The following is a 23,493-nucleotide window of genomic DNA, read 5'->3' on the forward strand; positions in this document are numbered from 1 at the left end:
AGTAAAAGACCCACCATTCATAATATCTATGTTATATCATTTGATTCTTTAACTCCTATGAAAGATACTTATCATCAGGACATTACTTTTTATACTGATTGGAATAAATTAGTTGGAAATAACTGGATTCCTATTGATTCATTGTCTTATAATGATGGATTCATGTTTTATGAAAAGAGATTATGTGTTACAGTTCCATTTAGATATTTTGTTTTGAATGAGATTCATTGTCCTCCATATCAAGGTCATAGAGGTATCATATCTACTTTGCATACATTGATTGAAGATTTTTATTGGCCACATATGGACACTGATGTATCTAACTTTGTTTCTGAATGTCTGATTTGTCAAAGAGTTAAGAGACATCATGGTAAACAGTATGGATTACTTATGCCTCTATCTATTCCATCAAGACCATGGGAACAAATTTCTATGGATTTTATTACTGGTTTACCTAATACTAAAGCTAACCATGACATAATTTGGACTGTAGTAGACAGGTTTAGTAAACAAGCATATTTCATTCCATGTAAGAAAACTTTAACAGCATCTCAAGCAGCACAATTGTTTTTGAAAACTGTTTTCACTAATCATGAATTACCAAAAGTTATTATTTCTGATCGTAATTCTAGATTTTGTAACAACTTTTGGATTACTTTGTTTGCTAACCTAGGAACACAAATTTATTTCTCATCTGCATTTCATCCTAAAACTAATGGACAAACAGAAGCCACTAACAGTACTATTCTAGATCTTTTACGTGCTTACACTATTTCTAAACCATAGACATGGGACATACATTTGCATTTACTACAGTTTGCATATAGCAATACACCACACACATCTACAAAGAAAGCACCGTTTGAAGTGATTTATGGTTATAGATTGTCTACACCTGTTGCATCTTTATCAAATAGAATTCAGAGTGATGATGATATTGCTACTATGCACGCTACTATTTTTGATGAGGTTAAAGATATGCATGCCAAAGCCTAGCAATCATATACCAAATAAGCAAATAAGAAAAAACAAGCAATGAATTTCAAAGTTGATGACTATGTTTGGTTGAGAATAGAAAAACGTAGATTACAAAGTGTAGATAAACACCCAGTTGTGAAATTAGCACCTAGATTCTATGGACCATTTAAGATCATTCATAAAATCAATGACAATGCATTCAAGTTAGAATTACCACCTCACTGGAAAATTCACAACACATTTCACATTAGTTTATTACGACCCTTTAGAGGCCAATTACCTGTACACCCTGTTTACGAAAACCCACCTTTGTTAGATGAAGAGACTGAAATACTTGAACCTGAAGCTATCATAGATACAGACTTTATGACCACTAGAACTGGCCGAAGATATTCTAGATATCTAGTCAAATTTAAAAACCATCTTGTAGAGGAATCCCAATGGATGCACGCTAGAGACTTAAATGCTTTCCCCACTCTGTTAGCTCCACATTGAGCTAATAGCAATTGAGGTCAATTGCTATCCCACCCCGGGGGTACGATGCCAGGGGGCATATCTCATGGTGGATTCCGTGCCACGGTGGATTCCGTGAGGTTTAACGGTGGATTCCGTAAACTTTGTTGACCGGGGCTCATACACAAAGTGGATTCTTTGTGCGAGAAGTTGATGGGGACGCCTATCCTTTTGGGGTGTTTCATTAATTTAATGTGTACATGGGTGATTCCATAGCGGGTGATTCCGCAAAATACATATTAAATTAATAAACGTTTATGAGTTTAGAGTGTGCATTCGTAATAAATTAAGGTTAGGATTGATTTCTAACCAGTTGATTTATTTATATAGCTGAAGACTGCTAGGTATTCACTTTTGTCGGTTTAATTGTATTATTTTACTAACGATTGTGAATACTTCAGTTGATGTGTAGAGATAGTAGCAGTGGCGGAGGATAGCGTGTATTCGAGTTATCACTTATATTTTGATGGGCGCATACCTTAGGCATGGCGCCTATATTTTGTCGCGCCTATTTATTGAGGCATTGGATATTTATTTATTATTTTGTATACGCATGGGCGCACGATTATGATATTTGTATTTGGACATTGTATTGGGTATGCCTGACTCCTTGTGCGCCCACCCATTAGCTTTATTTCTATTTGTGCTAAAGCAAACTCAAAAGCCAAAAGCGTGCTATTTTGTAATTTGGGCTATTATTTGAGCTTGAAGATGATTAATACATAAAATACATGCTTTGTGGAGCACCCACACAAGGCATGGGGGGAGATTGCACCCAATTGGTCTCTTGTTCATGTCGTGCATGCTTTTTACCTTGAGTTTTGTGCAAAAAAGTAGAGTTCTTTTGTTCTTGGGGACCTTCCGGCATTCACTACGCGAGCATACGGCATCCGATCTGCGCACCACCAATGCCGAAGAAGATGGGCCGAATGGGTGACCTTGTGTATGTTCTTCATTGAAACACACAAGCACCGTCCAATAAATAGTCTCTTGCAACGGGCACAAACCCAAGAAATGGACACTTGATTAGAAGATAACATCCCTTGGCTCTCAACCAAATATGAGGTTTCTCCAAAAGATTTTCACACTTCAATTTGACCTCTCTCATGTCACTAAATTTAATGGTTTGAAGCTATAGAAAAAGGGAACATATTACTTTTCAAAATTATGTAGGTCAATCGTGAGAGTGAACACTTAGACAACAATGCAAAGGTAGGCCACAAAGAGCCATGATAGTAATGAGGAGGTAATAATTAGATGGGTTTCATATTTTCTTACCATTGTGTGATTGTAGTTAGGGTGCACAAAGAAATCGGACTTTGCAGCCATATATTGTTGTGATTAAATGGAAGGTGTTGGAATCTCTTGTAAGGTCTAAGGAGGGTAATTATAATCTAGCACTTATCTGCACGCCTAGACTCTAGAGGACATCTTAATATCGTATTATTAACCAAGGATAGTAGGACTTTGTGCACGTGAATATAGAGGAAACCCAATGATTCTCTTATTAAGGATCTTACCGAGATGAATGACCTCTGTTCAAAAGGAAACGAAGAATTATACTTGTGTCTGAATTGAATAAGAAGGGGTCCCGATACGCGTTTATTTGAGGAACGTGATGGATCAACCACGAGATTATATGTTTATACCACCACTAATTAATTCAATATTGCAAGGCCAGTGATCCTTATCAATCAAAATGGCGATCGATCATGATCATAAGGTTAATTTAGAGATTGGACAATAAAGAATGATTGCAGGTCTCTTAAGAGGATGTCTCTTGATTCTAAACTTTAAGTCCGATTCGCATATATCACAGTCATGTTGTGGAGCTGGCGGGCTTATAAAAATTGGCCGTTGAGCATTGAGCCGATCGATTGATTCTCCCAGCCTGGCTGAAGCATATTAAACGACTTAAACTTTGGGTATAAAAGCCCCATCATTAATAGAGTGGCAGCTTAGTCCTCCATAACTACATATCTTCATTCTATTGGGTCATAGTGCCTCCATCTCCTTAAGTTAGCTGCTACAGCAAACCGCCATTAGCCTCACATTACAATCATGGTAAGCATTCCATTTATAAGCATAAGCCTTATAATGCCAGGATTGTCAGGCTCTATAGTACATCATTATGGTGAATTCAATTGTGAAATAACATCACAAGAAGTTTTGGGGACTCTTTTCCTTTGTGTTTCCCTATAGTGTTTCATATTATGAGCTTCTGCCTGGGGGGCACTGCATATCTAGCTAGGTGTGGTCCAGGATAGGGGGCAGCTGGTCGGGGCACCTAGCTAGGTGCACCGTCGGGGACAGCGATCCCTCCCCTCCCTCATAGAAGCTGATCTGATGTTGTTGTATGTAATTCACAATGTAGGAATTCTAGTGGGAATTTGTCTGAACTTCTTGTGAGAATTCTAGTGGGGATTTGTCTAATTAAGTTCTTGTGTAAAGCGGTGCTCCCTAGTTCAGGGCTGCTATAATGAATTGCCAGCTTTGACGAGGCATTCTGAATCGATTGCTGGACGAATTTGCAGGTGATGGAACAAGAATTTATGGAATCTCCCCATAATTCTCATGCTTCTGCTGCTGCTACCGATGATATTAATCCTGGTCATGGCAGCTCCATCTCTATAACAAACATTTCCACTGTGTATCCTGCAACTCCAACTGAGAAGCAGACTATGTTTCTGGCATGCTGTGATCTGGTCTGCAGATCCTACCCCTACATCAACAGGATCTTCTTCTATGAGATGGGCTGCAGCAGAAAGGAGACTCGTGCTCATCATGAGGAAGGTAGTGCAGATGATGATGATGATAGCAAATTCGGTCTTGATCAGTTGAGATCAGGTCATGATTATGATTATAATGCGGTGGTGGCATCATTGAAGGAGAGCTTGGGGAGGGTGCTGGTGCAGTACTATCCTCTGGCTGGTCGGCTGTGCATGGGTAAGGATGAGGAGGGAGGGAGGCTGCAGATAGACTGCAGTGACCAAGGGGTGGAGATGGTGGAAGCCACAGCCGACCTCCCATTCTCGCACCTGCAGCGCGACAACTTCCAGTACAGGGGGCTCTTCTGGAAGCTCGCCACCAGATCTGACATGCTCCGCTCCGATTACACTGATCTGCCCATCCTCTCCATCCAGGTAATCACATCATTAATCTCCTCCCCGATCCAAGGTTTAGCTGCCTCTTTGATCAAGTTGCCTAATCCAACCTTAAATTCTTCACTCTTCAATCTTACAATTGGATTGTTATTTTCGATTCCGGATCTGGATTAATACTTAATTGTTTGATCGATTAACGTTGAAAACATGAGATCAAAAGAAATCGATGGCCATTGATGCACTTTAATATATTGTGTAATTAGAACCTTGCAGATTGCAGCCTTAGTAGTCAAGCCTCAACATCAACCAGCTGGACTCTCATGTATTGATTCACTGTAATATATTAGATATATTAGAGCCTTGATTACAGCCTTAGTAGTCAAGCCTCAACATTAACGTCCACTCTCATGTTCAAAAGTAAAATCATGAGGCAATCTCACGTTGACAAATAGCAATAGAACTCATGGCACGAGAATATGAACAATGATAGGAAGCTTTTGAAATGTCGTATGGCTCACACGGAGACAATGATTTCACTTTCCTATTGTCATGAGCTGTGATCAACTTTCGTTATCTTAACAAATCAATTTCATACTTGTTGAGAGTTTTCTTTCGTTATCTTGACAATTCATTTTCGTATTGGTTGAGAGTTCACTTTCTTGACTTTTCATTTCTAGTACAAAAAAAGGACCCACACATATGCATTTGTGCCATAGTGACTATGTTAATTGAAAACATGAATAAAGAGAAATAGAGGCTTATAATTGGGTCTTTCTCACCCTATAGTAAGAGGGGATTAGCAACATAGAAGAGTTGATTAACCAACTTTATACATATATATAATAGGTACACACACACACACACACACACACACACGAGAGAGAGAGAGAGAGAGAGAATATTCATTAAGTCATTGTTACATCTTATATTTTCACTGCTTTATTTTTAATCACAAAGTAAGATGTTTGAACTTCTAGTATTGATCGGGGCATATGGTAGGAAAAAATGCTGGAGTAGTGGAAGCCAAACATAATTGTAGTTAACGTTGGCCTTCAACTGTTTGTCAAATGACCAATATATGTAGAATTCACACATGCATACATATACAAATCTATATATGTAGACCATCCACATACACCTATACATATATCTATAGTAAATACATATGCACACATGTACATAAGAAAAGCCATGTGACTCTTCCAACAACCATCTATGCCACATGGTATGCTAAACTCCAATGAGAGAATTATTCAAATCCTCATTGCATGCATGTACTTGTCAATTGATGCTAAATATCCTACACATCTTTCATTTTGCTAATCGGAGCTTCAATCAACTCAAAGAACTACTTACTTTAGCCCCTATTTTCGTTTGTCCCGATTTTTCAAAATAGTTTACTATCCAATGTGATGCTATTGGGTGAGACATATTAAGGATATGAGTTGATAGAAGGATGCCATATGATAAAATCTCCAAGAATTTTCATTGTAAGGGCCTATGAAAGGATGTCGAGTAGAAAGTAAATGATGATTACTTCATTAAACATAGAATGCATGTTTAATACTATAGTTTATGTGTTGGAATGAGAGTGCTCCATTGAAGAATTCAACGATCTCAATAATGCTTCATCTTATCAATTTAATAGACTAATGTAACTTAAGATTTATCCATCCAACCAAGTGATTTCTCAAGAAAAGAAACCCATCAAGCCATGGGATTTTTGAAATGAGCATTCACCATATATGCAATTAAAGTATTCCTATCAAGCAATGCATGCAATATACAAGACAATTGTCCAAAGGTAGCTAGTACTTCTTTTTCAACAAAGGATGCAAATTATATACACAAGAAAACTTACATGCAAGAGAGCTAGTGTTCGACTACTATCCTTTTCTAATAAGGAAGCACAAGATGGGCTAGCATGGTAAATATGTTAAATCAAAGAAGACCTATTGTGTCCTTGAATACAAATCTTGTATTTGGGAAGTTCATTGTGTGGACACAGTAGTAATTCATGATTCTAAAACTAGTGCATGGCAAAAGTTCATGATTCTCTAAAACTAGTGCATGGCGAAAGTTCATGATTCTCACATGCTTTGCTGCATCACAAATTTTGCATACCATCACTTGCTTTACAACTCAAAGCTTGGTTGTGTGGAGCTTGTGCCCTAAGGGGTATACTACTAAGAGTTGATGTAGTATTCTATGCATTCAAGCTATATCTAAGGCACACGATGGCTGCAAATCTAGAAAAAGCTTTACTTAAATAGGCAATGCATCTCCATCAAGATGCAATATTGCACTCCCCTGCACTTACGGGATTTTGCACGTTGCGAATGGTGAACCCTCTCAGACCATAGTGTATTGTAGTACCTTCCTAGCTTGATATTCATTTGGAAGCACTCATCACGTGATAGAAGGTCACCTTAATACACCTTGAGTTTAGTTGAATTTCACATTATTGGTTTGCTTGCCCTCTATTTTTCCAGGTGACAAAGTTTAAGGATGGCGGGTTGGCAATTGGAGTGTCATTGAGCCATGTGGTGTGCGATGCACAGTCGTTCTACGATTTTGTGAGGAGCTGGGCAGAGAGTTGCAGATTGGGGGATGAATATGAGCCGCGAACGAGCATGCTGCCCAAGCACATGAGGACAGCCCTCAGCATAGAAAACATCGAGAGTTGGGTGCGCAAGCTCATGCCAGACGAATCGCTGCCTAGCAATGGCAGCCTGGCCAAGAGTAGCTGTACTGGAGGTATAATGGAGGAATTGCAGGAGATGAAGCTTAAGTTCCGCATCAATATACATCATCACAGGCCGGGACTCGATGAATTAAAGGGGAATATGGCAGAGAAAGAAGCTGATGCAGTTGGGCCTGTTATGGAGATCAAGCAACAAGCCGAATGCTTAGGAGCTCATGATAAAGAAGAACAGGCCGATTATCAGCAACTGTTGCAGGTCAACGGTAGCTGTGTGAATGGAGAGTCGACGAAGGTAGCTGGCGGCCGGTTGCATTCCAAAGGTGTCGTCGACGGCTCTAGCTGGCCGAGAGCTAGTTATGGTGATGCACCGATAATGGAGAAGCAGCAGGACGAGGAGGATCACCGGGAGCCGGTAAGGGATGAGGAGCTGGTGCAGAGGGTGTTCTGGTTCAGCAGGGAGGCGCTGAAGGAGCTGAAGGAGGAGGCAAACAGGGGATGCGGGCCGGCAGGAGGATACGATCATACTATGGACAGTAGCTCGAACTATAACAGTATTAGTCACATTAAGCCGATGGACGATGATATTCAAAGCAATGGCGATGATAGGAATTGCCAGCAGGCTAGCGATGTCGCTGATAGTGAGCAGCAGGTTAGCGATGGCGATGATAGTGATGAGCAGCAGCCAGCTAGGAATGGTGGTGATAGGAGGCAGCAGGCTAGCGATGGCAATGATAAGAAGCAGCTGCAGAGTGGCATTGGCGATGATGATAGGAATACGTATAAGCTGCAGCAATATGAGCTGAAGAGCCGGCTGGATATGTATAATAAGATCCCGTTCACGACCTTCGAGGCCTTCTGCGCGCACTGGTGGCGGGCCCTCATCAGGGCGAAGCTGGAGGCCGGGCTGGTGGAGGCCCACCAGGAAGTCTTCCTCCTCATCCCGGTCAACGCCCGGATCCGATTCTTGAACCTGCCCGCCTCCTACTTTGGCAACTGCCTTGACGGCGCCATGGCCCGAGCCGCCGCCAGCGCCGTCTCCTGGGCGCCAAGCCTCGCTGCCGTGGCCGGCCTTGTCCGTGCCGCCATCGCCGCCCGCGCCTCCGACCCCACCTCCTTCCTGGCCTACGTGGCCCGCGCCGAGGCCCAGCTCCGGCGGCCCCGAGCCGCCATCCCGCACTTCGACCGCCACGGCCTCTTCCACGTGGTGGACTCCCCGCGCTACTCTGTCTACTGCACTGACTTCGGGTGGGGCCCGCCCTCCGCGGTCCGAGCCGAGGGCTTCCGCTTCGGTGCCGAGGTACAGATCCTCGAAGCTCCCCCCGAACCTGCTGGCCGTCCGGCTGGTTTCCATCTCTTCTGCGCCCTTCCCACTGCCGCCATGATCCGCCTCCAACAAGACCCTTCCTTCGTCCCTTGCTGAGATTCATAACTACATGCATATAACTAGCTCTCATGCATGTGTATATACATACATACATACAAATACACACACACATATATATATATGTATGTATATATATAGCTAGCTGCCATCGTTAGAACACCCTACCATTCTTCACTCGCAAACTCTTAGCCAAGTACCATCACTCACGCACGAGATGAAGCCCTCAATCAAGGTACCAACTTCATGTTCCATATCGTGCCCCCTCTTAGCTAAAGCCACGTTTGAATGCTTCCATGCCCTCTTGCATTCTCGTTTAAAATAGCACCTCTTAGCTAGGAATTCTTAGAGTTCTTACACTCAAACAACATCTTCATGCTTCCATGCCCTCTTGCATTCTCGTTTAAAATAGCACCTCTCTTAGCTAGGAATTAGAGTTCTTATACAAACAACATCTTCATGCTCCAATCCATTCTTAAGTGAGGATCCTCTACATATCCATCAATTTGTACAATTCTTATTTGAAGTAGCATCTCCATGCATCAATGCACCCTTGGCTAGGAATTCTTAGAATCTGTGCACATCTCCACCAACATCCCCATGCTTCAATCCAATCTTACACAAGGGTTTTGTAAGTATCCATCATTGGTAGAACTCCACTCGTCATCACTCCTCGAGAATTACCCCATTGTACATCGATGTACTATATCTTTGTATAATACTTTGAACCTCACATGTGCAAAAGTGCAAGCCATTCTACCTCTAATAGTTCACCTCTCTTTTGCTCACCCTATCACATTTCCATAGACATATACCAAAGCTCTAGGTAGTATTCAACATTCTATTTGCATACAACTTGCAACATCTAATAACCATTAGGAGAAATATGGACTCTCTTTTTTGCCCCTTAAGGGATTTCTCTCACCTCTCTCACTACAACAGAAACGAGGCATAGACGCGCATGTTAGACACGCAAAGTCGAGCATGTCTATCACAGCGTCTATAAGTGTGTGTAAACGTGCGTGTAAATAGACGCGAATTTTGTGTCTATATATCCGCACAAATAGACGCTAATATAGACGCGCCAGCAGACGCACAATTATTTAACCACCTAAAATTAGCAATTCACATAATTAAAAAACCAAACTTAATAATTATTTAACCACCTGAAATTGATTCTTGAGCATGCACATGTGCGCATGATAAAAACCATAGAATTAAGAATACATATTGAATCATTGAATTTAAAAAATAGAGTTAATAATTACTTTTTCATTGCTCTCTAATGAATGGCAGTTCCTCCAGTTGACAAGCCTGATATAAGTAATTAGCGGCAAGCGACAGAAACCTTACAATTAGTAGCAAGCATTGCAATATGTATCTCGTAATTTCTCTACGTACTTGAAGATGATAAAAAATACTTCTTTTTTATTATGGAAAATTCAATTTAGCTATAAAATTGACTATTAATTCTTGAGTATGCACGTGTGCGCATGATAAAAACCATAGAATTAGGAATACACATTGAATCAATAAGCAAATTAAGTATGTTATAGTGAATGATCCATCTCATCTTCAATGAGATCAGCCCTTGCTAAACTATCTACTTCTAGGTCTATGTTACCAAGAGGAAACGAAACAAATAAGTCTATCCCACTATCAGATGTGTTGCTATATTGCTCAATAACTTCATCAATATCATCGACAATTGCATTATTGTCTTCTTCTGTGTTTCCTTAAACATCCTCGCGAGGTTCATCTTGTACTATATCACGCATATCATCCATTATGGTGTCATCATGCACATCATCATTCATTGTTGGATTGTCATCTACTATCTCCATGTCGGTAATATTACCATATATTGGTTTTGAACGATTAGATATAGGGATGACATACCACCATCAGTTATTGTTTACCATTGGATGATACACAACTTGTATTTGAAAAACAAAAGCAAAAAACTTAAGTACTTATTATATTGTGTATATGTATCACATGTATACATATAAAAAAATTAGCCTTTGCATATATACCTGCTCGCATTGTTGAGGTAGTATTAATGTGTCATTCTTGTTTTGGTGAAATTTTGTAGAGTCAATGATTACAAAACCACTTGGATGACGTCTAATTGTGCAATGCTCACCATTTGTTACCACTTCTTTAAACCACTTCACATCCAGTACATATATAAAGAATCGTCTGAAGTCAAGCTTCAGAATATCTTGGATCAAGCCACAATAACCTTTCATGGTACCATTGGCATCCTCGAAGTGAGCAAGGGCACCACAATCTTGGGTATTTCTCTTTTCATCTATACGTTGAGTTCGAAGATGTTTACCCTCACACCAAAGTGCATTGAATAATGTGCACTAGTAGTAAAAGATAAAAGATCAAACATGTCAATTATTTATATAAAATAAAACTTATAGAAACAAATTCATTGATAGTAGGTCTCACCTTTGATAAGCAACCTCATGCGTATTCCCACTCTTCTTGAGATATATTAATTTCCTCCTCTTTTTCCATTCTCTCCATTTCCTCATGTAACCAATCTATATCAATATGACGTGGGAGCGCATTTAGATGATCTGGAAATGAGACATTACGTCCATATCTAGTGTGAAATTCTTGTCTTTCGCTTTTTCTTATTGCCCTTGCTTCATTATATAGTGTCACCCATTTGCTCATTACATCACTATTGAGTACACAAAAACTATTTAACTTACAAAGTTCTTCTTTTGTTAGCACTTTACTCATTCCTTTTCCTTGAGGTACTATAGAGGTCATCCTCAAGTCTTCATCATCTTTCCATAGTCGTGGTTGAGAGGGATCCACTTCAGCAAGATATTCAGAGATATAAACAAGGGATGATTGCACTAACCAACCCTCAACCATGCTTCCCTCAGGCCGTCCTTTTTGCCTCACAAAATCTTTCAAGGTTTTCATGAAGCGCTCAAGAAAAAACATCCACCTTACATGAACTGCCCCACAAAGTGCGATCTCATTAATCAAATGTACGAGTAAATGTAATTGAGTAGTTAAAATGGATCAAGGAAAAATTTCATCCATCAAACAAACCACCTCAACAGATAATACTCAAGCATCTTGCAATGTGTTTGGATCAATTTCCTTCGAGCTCACGTATCTGTCAAGATGTATGATGTGCTTGTTTATTTTTGTGTAGAAATTCAAAGATATATAACGAAAAAATACAATGTATACACACCTCACAAGCTCTCCCATCTTGTAAATGATATCACGTACATCTTTGGATACACAATGGGATATGCTAGTAGGAAGTACGAACTGAATGTAAACAATATTCATAGATCAAATGATTTCTAACTCTTCAATCAAAGGCTCTAAGTAAATGTCCATGTTTTTTACCTTGTGCTTTCCAAGAATCAGAAGGGACAACATTACATGTCCCTTTTTAATTGCCATGGATGGAGGAATATTATAGTTCACCAATACCACTGGCCATACACTGCATGATGTGCTTTTGATGCCAAATGGATTGATTCCATCCATACCCAAACCAAATCTCAAATTTCTTTGCTCTTCTTTGAAAATGGGCCACAAATTATCCATATGTTGCCATGCCGGTGTGTCTACAGGGATCTTCCATTTTCCATCACTTGAACGATGACTAGCATGCCATGACATGAGCTTTCCAATAGACTTACAGTTGAACATAAGTTTTATACGTGGAACAATCAGAAAATGTCGCAAAACCTTACGAGGCACATCCATTGACTTCATCTCCACTTCGTATCTTGATTCGCCACAAACAGGACACTCTCGTGCGAACTCATGAATTCCACGAAATAAGACACAATCATTGACACATGCATGGATCTTGGCATAATCGAGGCCTCCCAGAGATGTCAAGTAATGTCTTGCTTGCTCTCTCTTAGTTGGCAATTTGTTTCCTTTTGGAAGCATTTGTGATAATAACCTACATATATTTTTAAAAGTGAGTTAAAAACCACCAACATATATTTCTGTCTGATTTCAAAATAGAACAATTAATATTATGATTCATAAGCCAAACTGAACTGATACCTACTTCAATAACGCATCCAAATTGACATTACTCCATCCATAAATTGTTTGCAAGTTAAGTATCTCGAGGGACGCACGAAGAACGGAGTACGTACAACCTTCATACAATGGAGTAGATGATGCTACATATAGTGGATCATCTGGCTTCGTAGAGTGACCTTCTCCCTGAACCGATTGCAAAAATAGATGGTGTACCATGTTGTCCAAAGTCTCTACTCTTCTTGAAGACTCTGCCTCCTCGCGTCGACGTTTTGTAGCCTCTCGATGCCCGGGAGGGAGCATCTGAGGATGTGGCACCACATCCTACTCAACCACAAAAGGGAGTTTCATGTACGTTGATATATAATTCCCGTAACATAGACATGCAATCTTAGTGGTAAAAAAAAACAATGAATACCAGTGATTTTTCTCGGTCCCATTCTCCATACAAGCTGAGGTGTGACATTGCAATTCGACGTGCTCGAAAAATACACCCTCGACAATATCACATATGCATTTAATTTTTCGTCGTAGCCATGCATCTCGATTATGAAGACGCAATGTTTCATCCTCACTTGAGGATGTGCTCATTGACTCATCAGCTTGCACCGCACTAGGTGATGACGACGTTGACATGATTAAACCTAATTCATGACAACATCAAAATATTTGTCATTCATATGTTTACATAAGATCTCAATTTTAAATACACAAAAATCATCATAAATACATTTAAACTTATGATAAGAATTCACTATCAAAACTTATCTTAAAAACAAAAAATTATGATAAAGCCCAAATGCGCATCTATATCCGCGTTTAACTATACGTCTATTTTTGTGTCTATGTTCGCGTCTATACTCGTGTCTATCTAAATAATAGACGCGCATATACATGCAAAAATAGACGCACACGTCAAAATTCATACCATACTTAAATCATTTCTTTTCAAATTGCGCCTTTCCTTTCCTGCGTTTTTTGCAGTTCTGAAGCTTGAGTTTAGCCGACATGCAGTCTCTTCATGCCTCACCTCCTCATGACTCACCTCTTCTTTCATTTCAAACACACAATAAGGAAAAAAGAAAAGCCAAGGAGAGGAAGAAAGAGAGAAAAAGAAATAGGAGAACAAGAAGAAGCAGCAAGCAAGCATCAAGGGAGGGTAGCTTACCAAGGAGAGGAAGAAGGAGAAGAAAGAAGCGCCACCACACCCGCCACACCAAACACCCAAGGTGAGTCTCTCTCTCTCTCTCTCTCTCTCTCTCTCTCTCTCTCTTTGTTTCTCTCTTCCTCTCTCTGCTCTTTCTGTGTATTTAGGATTTGTGATTCCATTATGTATTGCATTTTGTAAATCTTGAATGGCGGTCGTCGGCCTAAAATCAGCTGACCGAGCGTGTCTGATAGCATGTCTACATCTCAATATAGACGTAGATATAGACGCAAAAAATGTTTCCTCTCATAGCGTCTGAGGGCGCGTCTTAGTGCGCATGTGCTGGCGCGTGTGCTCTGCAGTGTACACGCGATGATACACGCGCTGCACAGAAGGTTGACCTACAGTCTACACGCGATTATACACATGCATTGACCTAGAATGTGCGTCTAACAGTGCATCTGTGCTGCATCTTAGATGCGCAGATAGACGCGCTGGACAGAAGGTTCACTCTAGAGCGCGTCTGAGGGTGCGTCCATCCTGCAATTTAGACGCGGGGATACACGCGCCAGGTCTCCCAGTTCTGATAGTAAACAATATATTTTTGCAATGATGAATGTGACCAATCCCATGTTTGTGTTTATCAGTTTTCTTATTTAAGAGAAGCATTAGCACTTAAGTGTTATGCTCAATGTCTAAAGAAAGCTCTTTGAAAATGTAGGTAATATATGATTTTTTGTATGCAAATAAATTTATCTTTTTTATGTGTTTTTTTTGCAGATGTCGTATCTTGGTTCATCTAGCAATGACCCGGATGTGGATCGCATGAATGATACATTGGCCTCCTTTAGCAGGGGGTAAATGCATTTTTTAGAGGTTTTCCTATATATATCTAAATGTTTTGCAAATTACCATCGTTGGTAGGACACCTACTCCTAGAGAGGTAGGTTACCATCGAGGCCATAACCGTGCAGCGACATGGCTTCACTTTTATGAGGAGGGTCTCATCACTGAGGACCAATACAACCGAGCCATGAGGATTTGACAGCCAGAGGAGGTATGTTTTTCTTACTTTCCTATTAAAAGTATAGCTAATTATAACTTTTTCTCCACCTTGTCTATGTAAGTAACCCTGATCTTTTGTGTGTGTAGGCGAACCCGGATGTGGAGCATAGCGAGGAGGGGGATAGCGACGCTAGTAGCCATGGTGGTACTAGCGAAGATGTTTCCTCTTCAGATTCGTAGAGGAGCACCATACCTCCTCATGAGGCCTTCTTTTCTTGTATATGTATGATATCTCTTTGAGCCTTCAAAAATTGCGTCTAAATGTGCGGCCACACTTTAGGTCGCAAGCACTTAAACTTTCCTTGTAAATGCTTTTGATATATAATGAATACATGGACTTTTATTTTCAATTCTCGTGCCCGTAAGATACATTGTCTTTTTCCCAAATACACAATCTGATATATGGGAGGGGGGAAAAACTAGTTCTATTTTGCACGTCTATCCGCGCGTCTAAATTGCAGATAATTCGCGTTTATACGCGCGTCTATAATGCAGACTACATGCACTTATACACGCGCTTCATAATTCAAATTTTTTTTAAAAAATAAATATCTTTTTTTAAAAATGACATTTTTAATTTTTCGTTCACGTCTACCAGTGCTTGTAAAAGCGCGTCTACCAGCGTGTCTATATGCGCGTGTATATGTGCGTCTATTGCGTGTCTATTTGTGCGTGTAAATTTGTTGATACATGCGATTATAGACGCGAAATGGTAGACGCGTAAATAGACGGGTGGATAGACGCACTCGTGAGAATTTCTCTATATTCAAAAATTGCGTCTAAATGTGCGTCTATGAGGCCTTTTTGTTGTAGTGCCTCTCTCTAAAAAGAGATTCCAAAATAATATTAGAATAAGAAACATTCTACAATCAAGCAAATCTTGTATTTGTATTTTCAATAGATTTCACCTATTATTTTATTCTCAAACTGTAGGATAAGGTCACTTTTTCTCAAAATCCTCATAACTAAAAAAATACAATTCTATTTTTTATAAAAACGGAGCCAATCATTAATATACAACTCTTTAATGCCCTCATGACTTTTCAACATGAAAATATATTAGAATCATTCCCATTCTTGCTTCTTGAGAGGGCGGAAGTTAAAAAACGATATAAAATGACATACACATCATATTTTAAGATTATTTTTTATCCAAAGACGCCTTTTTGACTCGAGAGTTTCTTTGTAAATTTGTATTGTTTTTGGACAAGTATATGCCTATTTTTTGGCATTTCTTCATTTCCTCTCAAAGCTCTAGTTTTGTTCGAAATTTTGTATACTCTTCTTCTTCCCTCCAGAATATGGTTTCTTGCATACGAATTCTTCTGAAGCAATACTCAGTATTATCTACAACACTCTCTACCCTGCTACAAGCAATCTTAGGAGTGGTTTTGATAGCATTTGCTGAAATCAAATATTCTCTATCTACAACACTCTCTACCCTGCTACAAGCAATCTCCCTCTTCAATACTGTGCTATAAGATATCTTCCTCTTCAACACTTTATACTACAAGCAATTAAGTGATAATGGAGGTATATTTATTTTTTTAATCTCTGTGATGTTATTATTCTTCATAGTTGTTGTTTAATTCTTAAGTGTCAATTGTGAGAGAGAGAGAGAGAGAGAGAGAGAGAGAGAGAGAGAGAGAGAGAGACATACAGAGACAGAGACAGAGAGGGAAAGAGGGAGAAGGGAGGGGGAAAGAGACAGGACTATGTGAGATGAACTATGAAAATAAGTAATAGAGTGATAGAGAGTAAATTAGGGTAGAAGATAAGATGATATTATTATTCTCCACTAGCCAAGCTTCTGTATAAATGTGTTTAAATATATTTGATCAATTCTTCTTCAGGGAGAGAGAGTATATATATATATATATATATAGAATAGGAGATAAGATTAGATGTTGATTAGAGGTAGATCAAAAGCTAAGATTATAGGCAGATTAGGGGTTGATTAGGGTCTATCATGACTAACATCAAGAGAAAGAGACAAGATCCAACTGGGTAAAAAAGAACATAGAGATAGTGAATCAAAGGGGTGTAATTTTGTGATTTGAGCCAATCCAGAATTAGCTGCATGCTATTGGATTGATGCTAACTTGCAGGTCCCAAATATTTAGACATTCTTGCTATTGATTAGAAAATTGGCATCGACTCCTTAGCTTACTATTAATCAAAGGGGTGTAATTGTTTAATGTTAAAATTGGCATATATTTTTATTTACAGAATGCAAGTGCAAGTCTAGACTGAAATAAATGCCATGTTTTTTACTGGAAACTCTTGTATTTCTGTCCATAATGCTCAGCCAATTGAATACTATATCCAAAGTCCTAAGCAAGGATATGGTAAAAAATACATTAAAAAATCGTAAATTCAGGGACATTGTAGATGGTGTCGCAAGTGAACATCTTAGAGATGTGAGCAACTTGTTTACTGCTACAGATACTCAAGGATTATGTGACAAGGTGGGGATGAGTTCTGAGTCATATAGTGTGCTCTATCAACAATTAGCTATAGGATTTAAGCAAGTTTTTAAAAATTAAGCAAGTAATGCCTCTGCCAAAGCCATTTCATGTAAAAAAGGCTCGAAAACAACTAAATGAGAAAGATTTAAAACTAATTGGTGAGCCAACGCATCTGGAAAATACACACATATTGAAGTATGGTTCCAAAGAAGTTGCATTTGTATTGAATGGATCCAACAACTTTGTATTGGATATATGTAGGGTTCAGATTGCTATGGTCATGTTCTACAATATGTCTATAGAAGAATGTAGAGGCAAGCTTAAGTTTGTCCTCAAACTTGATGAGAGTGAGATTATTAAGGGGCAAAAACTTGAACGTGTGAGTATAACACTTATGAATCAAGTATTGGATCCCAACATCGATAAAAATCATCCTTTATACTTCAGTGTACAGTCAGAGAATGAAATATGGTGGCTTGTAGCATTTGAAGTACCAAAGAGGACCATGAAATACTTAAAGTTCTTTTTAACCTCACTAATATACCCAATGTTATTCAACAACAAAATAATGGAGCAATTTTACATATTGAGGGATTCGGGAACTATCAAGTTGAATGGCATCTTGCAAGTGATTTAAAAACATTGAAGTGTATGTTTGGTTTATCAAATGCAGCAAATGCAAAATTTCTGTATATATACTACATGAAAACTAGGAAGAAAGGGAAAGATGAAAAGAAAGAATGTCTTGCCAAGGCAGGACAACAAGGTGCTCCAACACGTAATCAAAAAGTCATGAGAAATGGAATGCTAGTTCCAGTGGATCCAAACTGGCACCCTATTTTGGAAATACCACTAACAAGGGTTCACTTTTGCACATTACATTGTTTGGTTAGAATAATTGAGAAGCTAGTATATGAATATATATGCTTTGCATACAAGATGCAACTTGTGTCAAAAGCTGATACTACATGATGCAAGAAGGTAGAATAAGTTCTCTCTGAAGTTGGATTGCACGGGAGCCAAGTAGAAATAAAAAATGATAAGAAAAAATCGAGAAAAAGAGTGAAAATATCCCTTGTAAACCATGCTTTGGTGGACCCAAGACTAGGAAATTTATATCTCCACCTCGAGATAAGAAAGGCAATATACTTGTAAAACAACTAGAGAAGTATGAAGCATTAAAAAAGTTGCACCTTGTTGTTCCAGATTGGAGCAATGGGGGATGAACGAGGATTGCAAAGGAGAAAGTGTGGATACACTTAGATAGATTAGCAGCTCTCTTACAAAAGTTGAGGTTTTGGGATGGTGATGCCAATACATTTAAAGAGACAGTTGCTAAATTTTATAAGTCCATGGTGGAGGCATGGACTACAAACAATATAATACACTACATGGTCTCTTACAAAAGTTGAGGTTTAGAGATGGTGATGCCAATACATTTAAAGAGACAGTTGCTAAATTTCATAAGTCCATGGCGGAGGCATAGACTACAAATAGTATAACACACTACATGGTCAGTATTGTCACCATTACAAAAAAATATCATCATTTCGAATTAGTTTATGTTACTAATCTCTCTTCTTATGCAACATATATTTAAAGCACATGGTCCATACTTTGCAGATCAAGGAAGTTTGGCAGTATGGTCAACCCAAGGCATGGAATGATCTCATTGGCAAGCTCGATGTGCTTTTCAAAAGGCAACTAATCATGGAGGTGGCATCAATGATTCCAATTCTATGAGACAATTATTATAGTGGTGGTATAGGAGATTAGAGATATGATACGAGGAAAAAGAAAAGAAGTCCAAAACCTATCAAGCAGAATTTATAAGTAGGGCAATATATGAAGTGAGAAAAGAAAGATATGAAAACAGCACAGCTAGACAACGATGAGATGTCTTGCAAATTTTGAAGGTTTGTCACTATGTTTTTCAAAGTCGATTTTGAACTATATTTTTTAATTTTAAAGTTCATTTACACCACAGTAAGTTTAAAAGTTTCGTACTTTAGTCAAGTCTCTCCTTTCATTTTTTTCCATTACTCTTCACTCTACCCTCCATCTTTCTATCCTTCATTATCACAACCATGGCACGTTCCAAGCTTCCTATCAAGTAGGCACCTGCAAGAGTAAGAGCTCGTCACTCTTTCAAATCTAGTGAGCGTACTGTGAGTGATAAAGGTCCCTTGGTGGGCCGACAACAGTGGCCCTACTGCAGCTAATAATGGTGGTGCTACTGTGTCCAACAATGGTGGCCCTAGTGTGGTCAATAATGATGGTTCGCCATTATCTAGAAATGGTGGTCCACGTGCTCCAATTGCTCCACCTCCCACTACTACTCCAATTGGTAATACACATCCTCCAACACATAAGAAGTGAATATGGAGACCAAGCACAGCTGCACTACGTGAGATAAGGAAATTCTAGAAGAGTGCCAATTTGATTATTCCTAAGGCACCATTCTCTGGGTTGGTACAAGAAATACTATAAGATCTGCAATTAGGACATCATCACAAGTTCTTTTCAAGGAACCAGGCAAGGAATGTGGGGCGATGGTCAAGCCAAGCCTTGCTTGCTCTCTAAGAAGCAATTGAAAGTTACTTGATTGATCTAATGGGTGATTCTCAAGTTTTAGCCATTTATGTCCGATCTATCACTATTAAGCCCATAGATATGGTTCGTGTTCGTAGGATCCGTAACAATAAGGATGCATTTAATCTTAATGTCAACAATATGCTTTGAGAAGCTACCTTGTAATTGGATCTATTTTTTTAGCTCAAGTTTGGTTGTAGATTGTAAGGAGCTTGGTTTTGGTTTATCTTTCCAGTAGAACTTCAAGTATTTCATAGTAGTGGTCTACAAAATGGAGCTAAATTTTACCTAGCTCTATTTTACTTAGTGCAATGCAATATCTACCATGTATTTCATGGTTTCGTAATGCCAAATCTGATATTTGATATTCTATTTTTCCATGATTTGCATTGTACGTATTTTCAAGTTTCTAATTTTGAAAGTAGTTTTATTAAGGATAAATTCAATGCGCAATTACACACACATCAATGATCAGTTTTTTACATGGGCCGATGCACTATATCTTTACTGTATTTAGCAATTTGACAACACTATATATCCTTTATGTGATATTCCATTTGACCCATGACTCATTGTTTGTGAATTTTTAAGTTTACAATATTTCACGTAGTTTGGTTGACAACACATTTACTATGCAGTTGCGCACACTTGGTGCAGTGGTGAGTTTTTATGTTATCAGTGAAGTATAATCCAGTTAATGCATGTTCAAAAAATGATTGAACCGTCAATTTTATAAATCAAAATCTGGTGAAACTTCACCTACATGTCGGACATCATAAAAACTCATGGATATTAAAAATTTGGCCCCATCAAAAGTCATTGGGGCACTTGTCTGGAGGCTCGTGTTTGGGGCCTTGAATCCCCAGACACTAGCCTCCGGTCAAGGCCCCAAACGCCAGCCTCCGGACAGGTGTCTTAGAGACTTCTAATGAGGCCTTTTTTTTTGTAGTTGATGTACCCTAAAGGAGTCCACATATAAAATTTCATGTCAATCGGATCACTAGTCATATTTTTCCAAAGCCTAGATACATTAATTCAAGTTTAAGGGTTCTTTGAAAGTTTTGCTATAAGTTTAAAGTTTCATCTCATTTTACACATTTCACTTTTGAGTTTTGGGTTTTTTCTCCTAGAAGACATGGCACACACCAAGCAAGCAGCTCACAGACACCCCCTAGAAATCCTATGCAGAGGCCACCTCCCTCAGCTCCACCACCAGCACCACACTAGCATCGCAAGCGTCGATGGAAGCTAGGCATAGTGTCTCTTTGTGAGATCCGCCATTACCAAAAGACCGCACACCTCCTGATACCAAAGGCTCCATTCCAGAAGCTAGTGCGTGAGATTATGGACGGTATACTCATTAAGAACAATAGGAGGCACTTCCCAGATGGAACACGCTTGCAACAACCCGATCACTGGACTGCCCAAGCCCTCCTCGCACTACAGGAAGCTGCCAAAGCTTACGTCATCAAATTGTTCGAAGACTCGGTCTATGCAGCAGTACATGCAAGGAGAGTCATGTCACCAATAGGGATTTGCGGATAGTGAGGTTCTTCCAATGATGGAAGGATAGTCCTCGGGGAGATCAACAACGATAGGGGTGTACTACCAAAACATATATGGAATGTAGCTTCCAAATAGATTTTGTAAAACCCTAGTTGTAATGGATCCCATGTAAAATGTTATGAATATGAATACAATTTTTTTAACGCATCTTATTTTTGTTTATTCGCTTGTTATTTGTTTTATTTATATCTTTGAGTTATTGTTACATGTGTTTGAATGAATACATGTTGCACACAAACTCGATAAAGCACTACGTATTAAATTTAGGATACGAATCGTATTGCATATAAATCCGATAAATAAACTTAATAATCAAGTAAAAAATAATAATAAATGTCGTGTATGACAAACTACATTGCACGCAAATCCAACAAATATCGGTTTTCATTACTTCAAGAGAAGATTACAAATTACATTACATTGGTGATGAGATATCATTTGGCACTAAGTACATCTACTCTCTCCTAGGCTTCTTTGAGCTAGACTCCCCATGGTTAGCGCTATTCTTGATCATAGGTAGCAACATATTTTGCGCTAGTAGTTCCTGCCTAATGACATTGGAGTCTTCAACACTAGCAACCATGGCACCGGCCACCATGGAAAGAAGTGGCCAGACCTAGTACTAGAGAATAAGTAGAGGAGCTTCAAACGTTGAAGCAACACTACTTTCTCCAAGCTAGAGTTCTTTAGGATGGTCTTGAAGGGCCCAGTCTTTGTTAGTGCCCTCAACTTTAAGAAGTTCTCAGAAAAAGCCAAAGAGCATGTCTTATGGAATACAAAATGTTGCTCACAAGCTGGCCAATATACTCCTTCAATGGTGAGTCCTGCACCCTTCCTTGGCTACCAGATCGGCACCCTGTCTAGATGAAAATTCATCCATATAGATAATGCCCTGCATCACACAAGTTTAGTGTCTAACTCATTATGTCAAACTCACTATGCATGGAGCATGGTAAAGATATATACATTGGATTTGTGTTAAAATTTACTAGTAGGGTCTCTAGGGCATCGGGAGTATGCACTACAAATTCAGGCCCCCAGACACACGAGCCTCCAGCCAGGGCAGCTCTGGGGGCCGGATCTCAGCAAAATTTGATGTGCATACTCTCGATGCCCTAGAGGCCCTACTGGTAAATTTTGATGCAAATCCGATAATATTAATATGATAACATTACCTTCTCTGCATCGTCTATCTGTTGTTGTAATGGAGCATCCAGGTCTGGTCCTGCAATTGGGCCACCCTCGTCTCTCTCTTGGTGGGAAGGTACTGCATAGTCAGATCAAGGTCTAGAAATGCTTTCTTGCAACCACTCGAACTCCTCATCTGAGATCTCATACTATGGCACCACATTCTCAATATACTCTTGGATGCTCACAATGGAAGAGATGTCATCGACACTCCTACCCATCACATCGAGCCACCTCATCAATATGTGCTAGCTCATCTTGTATATCAAAATCTATAAAATCATCAGGTGCATCACGCACCATGATATAATATAGCTCTTATTCCCTTAGCTCCAAAATTTATAGTACATCCTGCATAAGTAAATATTCCACCTCTCGATGATGATAGCATGGAGAGAAGCAAGGGGTGGCTCATCACTTGTCGGCATCTCAACATGGCAAGGAGATGGATGTACAATGGCTAAGCTTTGTGCTGCCTCTACTTTCGAATCAAGTGTGATCTCTTCAGGCTTCCTCTCCAAATACTCTAGTTGTGGCCAATAGGGTGTGTCGATGTCTTCCTCACTGTCCTCTTACATCTCAGTGCATAAAACATATATTGCAAATGATGCATCACACTCAATGAGATCCATCGTGGCACGGTCCTAGGATGAGGTGGACACTGCTTTGGCATGGAGATGCTGCCTCACATGCATGAGGACTCGATTTATTACCTTTGCATGGCTTAATCTAGCACGTAA

General features: G+C 39.3%; 1 protein-coding gene and 1 long non-coding RNA gene across 2 annotated transcripts; both read left to right on the plus strand.

The window, feature by feature from the left end:
• The first annotated feature begins 3,414 nt into the window (after nucleotides 1–3,414).
• Nucleotides 3,415–9,586, plus strand: LOC148028219 (uncharacterized). Its single transcript, XM_087689994.1, has 3 exons — nucleotides 3,415–3,555; nucleotides 4,026–4,634; nucleotides 7,088–9,586. Exons 1-3 carry the CDS (start codon nucleotides 3,553–3,555, stop codon nucleotides 8,717–8,719), a joined length of 2,244 nt encoding a protein of 747 aa, XP_087546120.1. The 5' UTR covers nucleotides 3,415–3,552; the 3' UTR covers nucleotides 8,720–9,586.
• Nucleotides 9,587–12,686: 3,100 nt separating this feature from the next.
• On the plus strand, nucleotides 12,687–15,289 carry LOC148028220 (uncharacterized). The gene is made up of 3 exons (XR_015692570.1): nucleotides 12,687–13,956; nucleotides 14,655–14,931; nucleotides 15,027–15,289. It is a non-coding gene; the product is annotated as an uncharacterized LOC148028220 (long non-coding RNA).
• The last annotated feature ends 8,204 nt before the right edge of the window (nucleotides 15,290–23,493 follow it).

Source organism: Lygodium microphyllum, chromosome 12, assembly GCF_053477565.2.
Source record: "Lygodium microphyllum isolate KBCC chromosome 12, Lygodium_microphyllum_v1.1.10, whole genome shotgun sequence".
Classification (NCBI taxonomy): Eukaryota; Viridiplantae; Streptophyta; class Polypodiopsida; order Schizaeales; family Lygodiaceae; genus Lygodium; species Lygodium microphyllum.

Coding starts and splice junctions, on each gene's coding strand:
- LOC148028219 (XM_087689994.1), top strand. Junction 4,635..7,087: donor TGCCCATCCTCTCCATCCAG/GTAATCACATCA, acceptor CTATTTTTCCAG/GTGACAAAGTTTAAGGATGG.